At 46.9% G+C, this 12,115-nt stretch overlaps 1 protein-coding gene across 3 annotated transcripts in view; it reads right to left on the reverse strand.

Moving 5' to 3' along the window:
- Positions 1-12,115, reverse strand: part of ANKRD27 (ankyrin repeat domain 27) — a 51,305-nt gene that overhangs the window by 33,287 nt on the left and 5,903 nt on the right. For all 3 annotated transcript variants that reach the window (XM_044256254.1, XM_044256253.1, XM_044256255.1), the window contains exons 2-3: positions 8,644-8,775; positions 1,527-1,637 (exon numbers count right to left, since the gene is read on the reverse strand). In XM_044256254.1, coding sequence (XP_044112189.1) covers positions 1,527-1,637; positions 8,644-8,745 — 213 coding nt within the window. In that variant the 5' untranslated portion in view covers positions 8,746-8,775. The remainder of the gene's footprint in view (positions 1-1,526; positions 1,638-8,643; positions 8,776-12,115) is intronic.

A 12,115-nucleotide genomic window follows, 5' to 3' on the forward strand; every position in this document is an offset into this window, starting at 1 on the left:
TCTCTACCTCCCCTTAAAAATTAAGAAAATGTGGACCCCAATGTTACCCAAAGGTAACATCCACAATGAGACAGACTGACATCATATGTCTCGGGTCACTACACATATGGAGTGATAAAACGCCCTCCTGGCCGCGAGGGAACCTCCGAGAACCCCAGGCTGAGGGAGGGTGTACAAAGCAAAGCCGTCCGTGTCATGGAAGAAAAAGACAGCCCAAGGACTGCGCCAAGTCACAGGAAACTAAAAACACCAGCAACTGAAGGCACTGAAGGCACTGCAGGACCCTGGATCTAAAAAGACCAAAAAAATCTACAAAAGGATATTATTTGTATAATTAGCATGATTTGTATGAGGACAGCGTGTTGAACAGTTCACTTTCCTGAGTGCACTCACTCTGCGTAGTTATGCAAGAAATGCATGTTTTAGAATAAAGGGACGTAGTGTCTGCAACTCACTCTCACTTTTTCCGAAAAAGGTTCAGAAAAAGCAGTAATACTGTGGCGGGGAGAGGGGGAAGGGACAGATAAAAACAAATGTGGCCAAAGTGCTTACAGCTGACCAACCAGGGGAAGAGCAAAGGAGAGTTCTTAGAACTTTCTCTAGGTTAGAGATGATTTCAAAAGAATGCTTTTTATTTTTTTTTCAGCTTATTTCTGGTTTTTAAAAAATTTTTATTTATTTTTAAAGTTCTTTTCAGTGTTCCAGAATTCCTTGTTTATGCACCACACCCAGTGCTCCATGCAATACGTGCCCTCCTTAATACCCACCACCAGGCTCACCCAACCTCCCACCCCCCTCCCCTCCAAAACCCTCAGATTGTTTCTCTGAATCCACAGTCTCACGTTCGTCTCCCCCTCCAATTTCCCCCAACTCCCTTCCCCACTCCAGCTCCCCATGTCCTTCATGTTATTCCTTATGCTCCACAAAGCAGCGAAACCATATGATAACTGACTCTCTCTGCTTGACTTATTTCACTCAGCATAATCTCTTCCAGTCCCGTCCATGTTGATACAAAAGTTGGGTATTCATCCTTTGGCTTATTTAAGTTTTAATAACACACCTGTGCTTTTTTTGTTGTTTTGCCTGATTTAAGTTTTAACAACATATTTTTGTAAGAATGTTTTTTAAAAAGTTAAAATTCACCCCGGATGTCCTGTTTGTGGCCAAGAAACTGATGAGCTCTCAAGAGCACGGGGATAAAACAGGTTTAGTGACAGGACCTCCAGAGATATTCCAGAGACTCCCTGACTTTACAGCAGGAGGCCCTTGAGCTGAGGAACCCCTCCCGAACCCTCCCCACCCCTCCCCACCCATCCTCCCAGGAAGAGGCCCAGCCTGGCCCTGCTCAGCTACTACCTCCTCTTTCCTCAAAGGCAGGGGGCCCTCCAACCCGCCCCCACCCCGGCAATGTCAGAGCCATCATTTACCACAGCAGGGACAGGGAAAGATGTGGGACCCCCTGCCCTCCCCACTGACTCCCAAACACTGAGTGAGGGACCCTGGCTGACCCACAAAGAAGTGAATACCTTTCCATTTAAGGTCTGGAAGTGTTCTTCCACGGGGATCAAAATGTAGGACTCAAACTGACAAGTGGATTGAATGCTGCTCGACAAGCTTCCCTTGCAGGGCACCAGGACCTGCAAACAGTAGGCAGAGTGAAGAGCGCGGGAGGGGCCACTCACAGCTCCAGCTGGACACCCCCCGCCTGGAATGCTACTGGCAGCGACTAGGGTGACAGACGTCTTGGTGGCTAAGCCGCGATTCCCCAACCTGGGCAGAGGCCACGCACTCCAGGTTTGTTCCCACACCCACTGGGTACCCCCCGCCCCCACAGCCAGGTGCCCAGTCTATTCTCAACGGACTCGGGGACAACTCCAGAGGAAGACAGGGCAGTTCAGAAAGAAGAGAAAAGTCAAACTAAAAAGTCACATGTAGGCGCCTGGGTAGCTCAGTTGTTAAGCATCTGCCTTCGGCTCAGGTCATGATCCCAGGGTCCTGAGATCGAGCCTGAATCAGGCTCCCTGCTCGGCGGGAAGCCTGCTTCTCCCTCTCCCACTCCCCCTGCTGTGTTCCCTCTCTTACTGTGTCTCTGTCAAATAAATAAATAAAATCTTTATTAAAAAAAAAAAGTCACACATAATCCTGCCACCTGAATGAGGAGAAACACTGCCCCTTGAAGACAGTTTCCTTCCCTTCTTTCTCAGCTATTTTTTCTAAGCCCAGTTGCAATTATAGTTTGTAATAGGAGCCACAGAAACAGGGTTTCCTAGGACAGATCCCCACCTCTGCCAAGATGTCTGGGTACTCAACTCCATCCTTGGGGTGGGCTCCATATGAGAGGCAGCCAGCTTCTGCAATAGCCCCATTCTACAGATAAGGAAACTGAGGCTCAAGGGAGCTAAGGAACCTGTCAGGGTCTCAAGGACCTGACACAAACTCCTGCCACCTCCTGGAGCCAGTGCTGGAGGCTCAGCCCCGAGCCCATTGGAGCTCACTCTGCAACGACCCGGTGAATCCCAGCAGCCTTTAGAGCCGCTGTCACCCCGGGCTTCCTCAGGCTGTGCAGGAAGGGCGGCTTGGCCTCTCCCCACAAAGATGAACAGGCCACTGTCTCACAGCGGAAAGAGGGACTTGAGGCTGGAAGAATGTTGACAAAATGGCCTGGCCCCTCCTCAAAGAATCAACATCTCGATCTAACTATCAGTTTCAGGAAGCATCGTGAACAGGGGACCACCATCAGCACTAGCCCCAGGACTACAATCGGCAAGAGCCAGAACCCAGGAAAACTCTCCAGGAAGACAGACCCGGAAGAACGAACTGCAAAGACAGAAAGAAAGAAAACGAGGAATGCGAAAGATGAAACGAAAAAGCAGTGGAAGACTGTGGAGCCGCTTTCCCAAGGCTACCAGTATGTCAACGCTGACCACGCCTCACACCCGGGCCGCGCGCCCTGTGCACTTCACTTGAGCTCAGCAGCGAGGAGGAAAGATGGACAAAACACCTTCCAGTGTGACGTGTGGATCTCCTCTGGGTCCTGCTCTGAACAAACCCCCCCATGAAACGGACAATTGTGAGATGATCCGGGGAATCTGAACAGGGACTAGATGGCAGACAATACTGAAAAATGATTGGGGAAAGTTTTAGCTCTCATTTTGTCAACATTCTTCGTGGCACTGTAGTTACCTTTTTTTTTTTTTCTAAGATTTTATTTATTTATTTGACAGAGATCGCAAGCAGGCAGAGAGGCAGGCAGATAAGAGAGGAAGGGAAACAGGCTCCCTGCTGAGTAGAGAGAGCCCAGTGCAGGGCTCCATCCCAGGACCCTGGGATCATGACCTGAGCCAAAGCCAGAGGCTTTAACCCACTGAGCCACCCAGGCGCCCCCTGTGGTTACCTCCCTATCATTTAAAGACACATTCCTAAGTATCTACAGACGAAACTGTATCACAATGGGACATAATTTTCTGGGATTTGCTTCAAAATAATCCAGTGTCCGAGCGTGGAGGGCAGGAGAGGGCAGAAACGACCCGGGATGGGCCCACGAATGGATCACAGCTGAAGCTGGGTGACAGGTGCATGGGGCTCATTATGTTACCCTTTCTACTTGGATCGTATGTTTGCAATTGAGCTCAGTCACTAGAGCACACGACCCTCTATCTTGGGGTCATAGTTTGGCCCCCAAGTCTGGCATAGAGATTACTTCTTTAAAAAAAAAAATCGTTCTGGGGCACCTGGGTGGCTCAGTTAGTTGAGTGGCTGTCTTCGGCTTGGGTTGTGGTCCCAGGGCCCTGGGATCGAGCCCCACATTGGGCTTCCTGCTCAGTGGAGAGCCTGCTTCCCCACTCCCTCTGCCTGCCGCTTTACCTACTTGTGCTCTGTCAAATAAAAGAATTAAAATTTTAAAAAATTTAAAAATCATATTAAAATAATTTAAATTTTACTAAAAGTGAAACTTAAAAAGGGGGAAAAGATAAAAATAAAAGAAAGAAAGAAAAGGTGGGCCTTAATATAAGCCTGAACTGGGAAGCAACCTCCTCATGGCCCAGGGAGTAAAGGAAGAAGAGCCTGGGGACCAGGGAGCTGGCCAAGGGCACAGTAAGTCCATGAACCAGAACTCGGGGGTGTTTAACACCCAAACTCAGGAAGGCCCAGAGAAGGTCCCATGCCTGCTCTGTGGATGAAGGAGTCGTAACAGACTCCAATGAGAGACCAGGGACTTCTGAGGTGCTTTGGATAACTTCACTCCAGCTGTTTAGCTGTCTGCCTCCCTCTCTGCCTCCCTAACTCTCTGCTTCCCTACTTAAAAGTAAGACTGGTTCCTGCTACACTGTATCCCTGTTACCAATCTCACTGTTAGACATTCAGTAGGTGCCCAATCAATGTTTGTTGAGTGAATAGGGATCCTCCAATATCAAGGTCCCCCATGCCCCCAGTGCCAGTTTTCAGGCAGACAATACTGCCCAGAGCAGTTCTTTGCAAGCAGAGGCCAGCAGCTGGGCCCTCTGGCTAAGAGGGAGGGTGAGGATGCCAGCCCCTGGGGACCGGACTGGAGCTGGGGACTGGAGCAGCTCGGAAGCTGCCCATAGGAGATGGGGTCAAGTGCAAGTGCCTTCAGGACTCTCCCAAGATGGTGCTTCAGCCTTCTGGAGATGTCAGGGGCACTACGGCCTATGTAGAGGACACAAAGTTTGGAGCCTCCGAGTAGACTGTAAGTGGGGGACCTGCTTATTTTAAAGCTTAACAATAAAACTTTTCATCCTAGTCCCTTATAAAGAATTCTTCAATAACAGTAAAGGAAAGACAGTAGAACAGAAGCAATAATCAGCATTTGTGACACTACTCCAGGGTCCCCTCCTCATTCCACAGCATTCGGTTGATTTCTGTCCTGACACCCGCCATTCTTCTGAGTGACCAACAGCCAGCTTCTGGAATTCCCTGAAGTCACGCAGTGTTCTCCACTCATCTGTGCAATCCTGGAAACCCGGCACGATGCCTGGCTCCTAGCAGATGCTCAACAAATTGTTTGTTGTCTGGATCTATGCCAAACGAATCCTAAGAACTAGAACATGGACCTCAGTGCCCTTAGCTGGCCCATCTAGGTATTGTACTTGGAAGTTCTTTGGAACTTGGAAGACATGCTGACAGGCTCCCAGGCTAGCCCTCAAAAGCCTACATACCCCATAATTAAAAGATCACAACACGGACGTCTGGGTGAGGCAGTCGGTTGAGCCTCAGACTCTTGATTTCAGCTGGGGTCATGATCTCAGGGTCATGGGATCAAGCCCCGTGTTGGGCTCTGTGCTCAGTGGGGAGTCTGCCTGAGAGTCTCTCTCCCTCTGCCCCTCCCCACCATGCGCGGGCTCTCTCTTTCAAATAAAATAAATAAATCTTGGGGCACCTGGGTGGCTCAGTGGGTTAAGCTGCTGCCTTAGGCTCAGGTCATGATCTCAGGGTCCTGGGATCGAGTCCCACATCGGGCTCTCTGCTCGGCGGGGAGCCTGCTTCCATCTCTCTCTCTCTCTGCCAGCCTCTCTACCTACCTGTGATCTCTCTCTGTCAAATAAATAAATAAAATCTTTAAAAAAATAAAATAAAATAAATAAATAAATCTTTCCAAAAAATCCAAATTAAGAGGAAAAAACTTAAACTACCTTTGTAGTTTTTGTTTCTCCTATAAGCAAATGGACCCACCCCTAATCTACCTGGGAATCCTGGAGGACCTTCCCCCTGCCACCTCATGGACAAGAGCCCCAGGGAGGCAGCAGGCTTGTCCAGCCCACACTGAAGAAACCACAGTATATAATTAGCTGGGTGCTAATTAAATAGAACAAGGGTGACTAGTAGAAGCGGTGTGGGGGTGTTACAGGCCTCTGTGGCTGGAATCTGGGGAACATGGGGAGAAGGAGCTTACCCCATCCAGTCAGAGAACAGGTGATGGCGGGAAGCACCCGCCTGAATGCACAAGTATCCCAACCAAAGGAAAGTTCTGGAAGGAAGTCAACCTGGAGGAGTGATGGGGCAGGCGGGGGGAGCAATCAAGCTGTACCCTCAGCTGCCACTCAGACTGTCTGTGAGGATAGGGGGCCAGCGAGCTGGGCTTTAGGAAGACGTGTGAGGGGCAGCTGACCCTGGAGGGGAGGGACACACGTTTAAAACTGATGATTTCTCAGTATTTTAGAGCCCACTAAATGACTCTGGTTCCCAGGGCTGATTCAAAGGCAGCCAAACTTGGCCTGAAGGCCAGGCCCCAAGTTAAGAAATTCAGCATTCACCTGCTGAGGAGATACAGATCCCTTGGCGGTGGCAGAAATGATGTGTACTCTTCTAGAGGTGACTGGAATATTCTTTTTCATTCCACCAACAGATGTGGATGGGGCACTATTATGGATTAGACCAGGAGGAATAGGAGCCCCCATCACACAGTTAGGAGGGGCAGGAGCTAGCCATCAACGTCGGACTGGGCTGAGTCAGGCAGCAGTAGCCGGCTCCTGCCCACGGATACTTCTGCTGAGACGTCGGCTTTATGGATTCTCCCAGCTACTGACGGCCACGACGTCAGTGTTGCCAAGTGTGGGCCCCGGGCAGCTCCCCGTGGACCATGCAGATCCCAGGTGGGGCCAGAGAAAGGACCTAGGACCCCACTGGGAACTCGGATGGCACAGTTTAAGAAGACTCTCCTGTCCCTCAGTGTGGCCAAAAGGAAGGTAACCAAGAGGCCAAAGTTCTTACTCAAAATTGCCCTTTCGTTGAGGTGAGCTTGAGCGGGATTCCACTACTTGCAGCTGGGAAAGCATCTTCCTGAAAACACAGTGGTGAGCAAGACAGACAGGTCCCTCACAGTATTCACCGTGTGGCATTTTCTTTTTTATTTTTTTTAGACAGAGAAAAAAAGAGCGAGTGAGTGCACATGAGCTGGGGGGAAGGTACAGAGGGTGAGAAAGAATCCTGGACAGGCTCCACCCCCAGGATGGAGCCTCACCTGGGGCTCGATCTCATTACCCTTAGATCATGACCTAAGCTAAAATGAAGAGTTGGACACTTAAAAAAAAAAAGAGTTGGACACTTCACTGACTGAGTCACCTAAGCACCCCCACAGCGCAGCATCCTTAAAGAGCAAGAGAAAGTTACACGTAGTCTGCTCTTCTCCAGACAGCATTTTTTAAAATGTTATAGAACAAAGATGGGGAGGGAGTATTTCCCGAATTTGTTTAGCGCCCCCTGACCCCCGCCATTAACATGACTGCTTTGTATCCTGTATTTCTTCTCTGGGACACGTACCACAACTGTAATTAGTAGGTATTTGCTCGGAACGTGACCATCTCTCCCAATAGCATTTCAGCTCTATAAAGGTAAAGATGGTGATGTTTATTCCCATTTTTTGCTAAACCCTCCCCATTAAACATGGTACCTTCCCCAGAGGAGCACTTCATAACTACTGTGAAATGAACAGATGATAATGTCTCTGGTGAACTTGGTATGATTTTTATTTTCTTGTTGGAAACTTTGTATGATTTTTATTTTCTTGTTGGAAAAGAGAGTTCTTACTCTCCAACTGTTTTTTTTATACACACATATATATGTGTGTGTGTGTGTGTGTGTATATATATATATATATATATATACATGTATACACATACACACACACACACACACACACTGAACTTTATGACCTCTAAAAACCAAAGTAAAGTAATTCTGGGAAAAACTGAATCACAATCACAATCACAATCACAAATCACAATCACAACTGATTCTGAATCACAAAACCAATCCTAAAAACTGGAAGGAACCTGGAAAAAGCAGGCTTTGGTGGGAGTGGGACAGAGTGGGCAAAGTGAAAGTCAGTTCCCGGTGTCCAGACAAGGCACCTGATAACCCAAAATGAACCTGAGCTACAACTGACTTCTCCTCTAGTTCAAATCCTTGGCCACGAAGCAGAAACACAGTACGAGAAGAGGACAACGCATAAAAAAGAAACACAAAGGCAAGAAAAACCCCCCCAAAACAGAAAAGCAGCCGCACAAAGGCAGCAAGTGCTCTGTGTGGCACGGGGCTATGTGCACCAGACGGCCACCACGCCACGAGGGAAGAGCCCACCACCCTGCAGGCAGCAGATGGCCCCACAGACATACTGTGGTTCCCCATGTGCGCCCCTCAGCCTGCCATCTGGATGCCTCGATTAGATCACCGGTTCTTCCCCTTTAGGAGATGCCTTTCAAAGCAACACACGAATGTGTTCACATGTTCCTGGATTCTATGCGAGTAAGCATACACCTCACAAACAAGGACCCATGATGCCGATACACTTTCTGCCCTCAAGCAGCTCTCGAGGTCAACGTAGAAAGAGAGAAACAGACGAATACCCCAAGATCAATGTCCACGGGGGTGGTCAGTGGTGTCAACAGAGAGAGGATTATACCCGAGGCTGGTGCAGAGCCAAGAGGCTTCCTGGAGGAGGCAGCTCATGGTGGTCCCTCTCTGCTCGTTCTCGTAAGTGAGCACGGTCTGGCGCTTGTTACACTCGGCAGGTTTGTAACTGACTCCCTCTAAGCTTAAATCAAGTCTACGGCATTTCTGGCCTTATCCACACTGCCTGGTCCACACCTGTTGGAGAAAGACGACCCTCGGGATCGATGCACTTACAATGCCATGGGTTTGGGCCACCTTGTTGCATAAGTCAGGACGCCACTTTTGAAGAGCCAAATAGAAAGGATTTTTCAGGAGATCTTCATCATACAGAGCCATATGGACTTCAGATGGGGCAAAAAGAGTCTCCTGGACAAGGGGAGAAAAAGCAGTAAATGACCACTTTCAGATTTATGTAACACAAAAAAGTCCTAATCTGACAGTTTCTAAAAAGCATCTCTGACATGTACTATTCTGCTCTACGGGAAATATCAAAGATAACCCACCAATTCCAAGATGACTTTTTTACTGGTCAACTGCAAAAATCACATTCAGAAAGCTTGTTCAGGAGCATCATGATCCCCATATAGGGCTCCTTGCTCAGTGGGGAACCTGCTTCTCCCTCTCCATCTGCCCTTCCCCCGGCACTGACGCGCATACTCTCTCTCCAATAAGTAAAATCTTAAAAAAAAAAAAAACTCATCAAACTCAAAATCATTGCAAAAAATAGAAATGGCTATTTTTAGAACATCCTACATGACCAAAATTATATTTTAAAGATATGCGCATATATATATATTTTTTTTAAGATTTTACTTATTTATTTGACAGACAGAGATCACAAGTAGATGGAAAGGCAGGCAGAGAGAGAGAGAGAGAGAAGCAGGCTCCCTGCCAAGCAGAGAGTCCGATGCGGGACTCGATTGCAGGACCCTGAGATCATGACCTGAGCTGAAGGCAGCGGCTTAACCCACTGAGCCACCCATGCGCCCCAGATATGCATATATTTTAACGAAATATGTCAAACATACACAGAAATACAGAGGAATAATGCAAACCCACCACCCAGAACTACCCAATCTCAGCATTTTGCCATGTTTGCCTCAGATTTTCTTTTCAGAAATAAAGAATATTGGAACAGACTGGAGGGGTGTGGGTGGCTCAGTTGGGTAAGTGTCTGACGGATGGTTTCATCTCAGGTCATGATCTCAGGGTCATGAGATCGAGCCTCACACAGGGCTCTGCGGTCGGTGCGGAGACTGTTGGAGATGGCCTCCCATTCCCCCAGCTCCTCCCCCACTCAGCTGCTCTCTAAAATAAATAAATAAAATCGTAAAAAAAAAAAAAGACTAGAATCCCCCTGTGCCCTCTCTGATCTGATAAATACCATCACATTAAGGATTAGGAATTCAACATATGAATGGGGAGGCACAAAAATTCAGTCCCTGGCATAAGCTAATTTTCCCACTGTCCCATTTTCTGAATAGTCTATCCTTTTTGCACTGGCCATAATGCTATCTTTGCTATACTACCAAGTTTCCATATATGTGTGGCCTGTTTCTGAACTCTCCTCTATTTCAATAGTCTAGTCTTGTGCCATCCAATGAATATATGAGAAATGTAATTTTATATACACCATGCATAATCACATATGTAATTTAAAATTTTCTAGTAACCATATGAAAAAGCAAACAGACGAAATTAATTTTAACAGTATATTTACCCTAATATATCCAAAATATTATACTGTTAACATGTGATCCATATTTTAAAATTATTAATGGCATATTATACATTCTTTGTTTTTTAAGATTTTATTTATTTATTTGACAAAGAGAGAGATCACAAGTAGGCAGAGAGGCAGGAGGTGGGGGGGGGGGGGCAGGAAGCAGGCTCCCCTGAGCAGAGAGCCTGATGTGGGGCTCGATCCCAGGACCCTGAGATCATGACCTCAGCCAAAGGCAGATGCTTTAGAACTGAGCCACCCAGGTGCCCCCATATTTTACATTCTTTTTTATTCCTACTAAATCTTCAAGATTTGGAGTATACTTTACATTCACTTTCTAATTCATACTAGCCACACTCAAGGGCTTACAAGCCACATATGGCTAGTGGCTATTATACTGGACAGAGCAGAGCTAGACCACATTAGTTTACATGACTACAGCTTCATAATAAGCTTTGGTATCTCATAGAGAAAGGCATCTCTCCTTGTTCTCCAAAATTATCTGGTTATTCCTAATTTTTTGCAATATCATAAATTAAAATCAGTTCCTCAATTCCATGAAAAATCCTTTTGGGATTTTTATTAGAAATGCACTAAACTGGGGCACCTAGGAGGCTCAGTCATTAAGTGTCTACCTTCAGCTCAGGTCATGATCCCAGGATCCCAGCTCAAGTCCCACCTCAGGCTCCCAGCTCAGTGGGGAGTCTGCTTCTCCTTCTCCCTCTGCCCCTGCTTGTGTTCCCTCTCTCACTGTTTCTCTCTCTCTGTCAAATAAATAAAGTCTTTTTTAAAAATGCACTACATTTATGGACTGGAGAGCCAACATCTTTATAATAACAAATCTCATCATCCATGGACATGGTATGACTTTCCACATATGTCTTCTTCAATGTCCTCTGGTTAAATCAAACACAGTATACATAACTTTTATTAAACACTATTTGTGTATTCTGTATAGATTCTCTCCTGTTGTGAATGGGGCTTTCACTGCCCCGGTTTGCTCCATTTACCAACCATGAGTGTAGTTTCACCAAGCTATCAGAGCTATCAGGGATGAATATGAAAAATGGGCACAGAAAAAGCATCTGAGCCTCCATCTCAAGGGGTGAAATGGAGAATACAAACACCTGTCTTAAGGACTCCCATTTATATGCTGCCTTCAGTCTTTTTGCCATACTGCATACCAACAGACCATCACGTACTGCTGGCCCACATGGGGTCTTGATGAGAATTAGAAAAAGGCACCCGTCTTCCCAGTGGGGTACAACGGCTCTGTGCCAGGGCACACGGCTTGGTAAGTAGCTCACAGACTGTCTATCAGCCCCAGTTTGCCAATATCTCTCTCTCCCAGGCACAGCACCTATGCTATAATAATAACTGCAATAACTGCACACAATGGCCCTACTGTTAAGTGTTTCACATAGTCCTTTAAACACCTACTCTCTTTTTAAAATTTATTTTTAGAAGAACCCTTATTACAACTTTAAATATGAAAACAGTATACTCCAGGGTACCTGGATGGCTCAGATGGTTGAGCATCAGACTCTTGATTTGGGCTCAGGTCATGATCTTGGGGCTATGTGAGCAAGCCCTGTGTCAGGCTCCCTGCTCAGAGGGAAGTCTGCTTCTCCCGCCTCATCCCCCACTTGTGTTCTCTCTTTCTCTCACTCTCTCAAATAAATAAAAACAAAATATTTTTTAAAAAATTACAGAAACAGGAGTGCCTAGGTGGCTCAGTGGGTTAAAGCCTCTGCCTTCGGCTTAGGTCATGATCCCAGAGTCCTGGGATCGAGCCCCAAATTGGACTCTCTGCTCAACGGGGAGCCTGCTTCCTCCTCTCTCTGCCTGCCTCTCTGCCTACTTGTGATCTCTGTCTGTCAAGTAAATAAATAAAATCTTTTTTTTTAAAGATTTTATTTATTTACTTGACAGAGAGAGATCACAAGTAGGCAGAGAGGCAGAAAGAGAGAGAGGAGGGGAAGT

The sequence above is a fragment of the Neovison vison genome, chromosome 7 (genome assembly GCF_020171115.1).
Source record: "Neovison vison isolate M4711 chromosome 7, ASM_NN_V1, whole genome shotgun sequence".
NCBI classification, from domain to species: Eukaryota; Metazoa; Chordata; class Mammalia; order Carnivora; family Mustelidae; genus Neogale; species Neogale vison.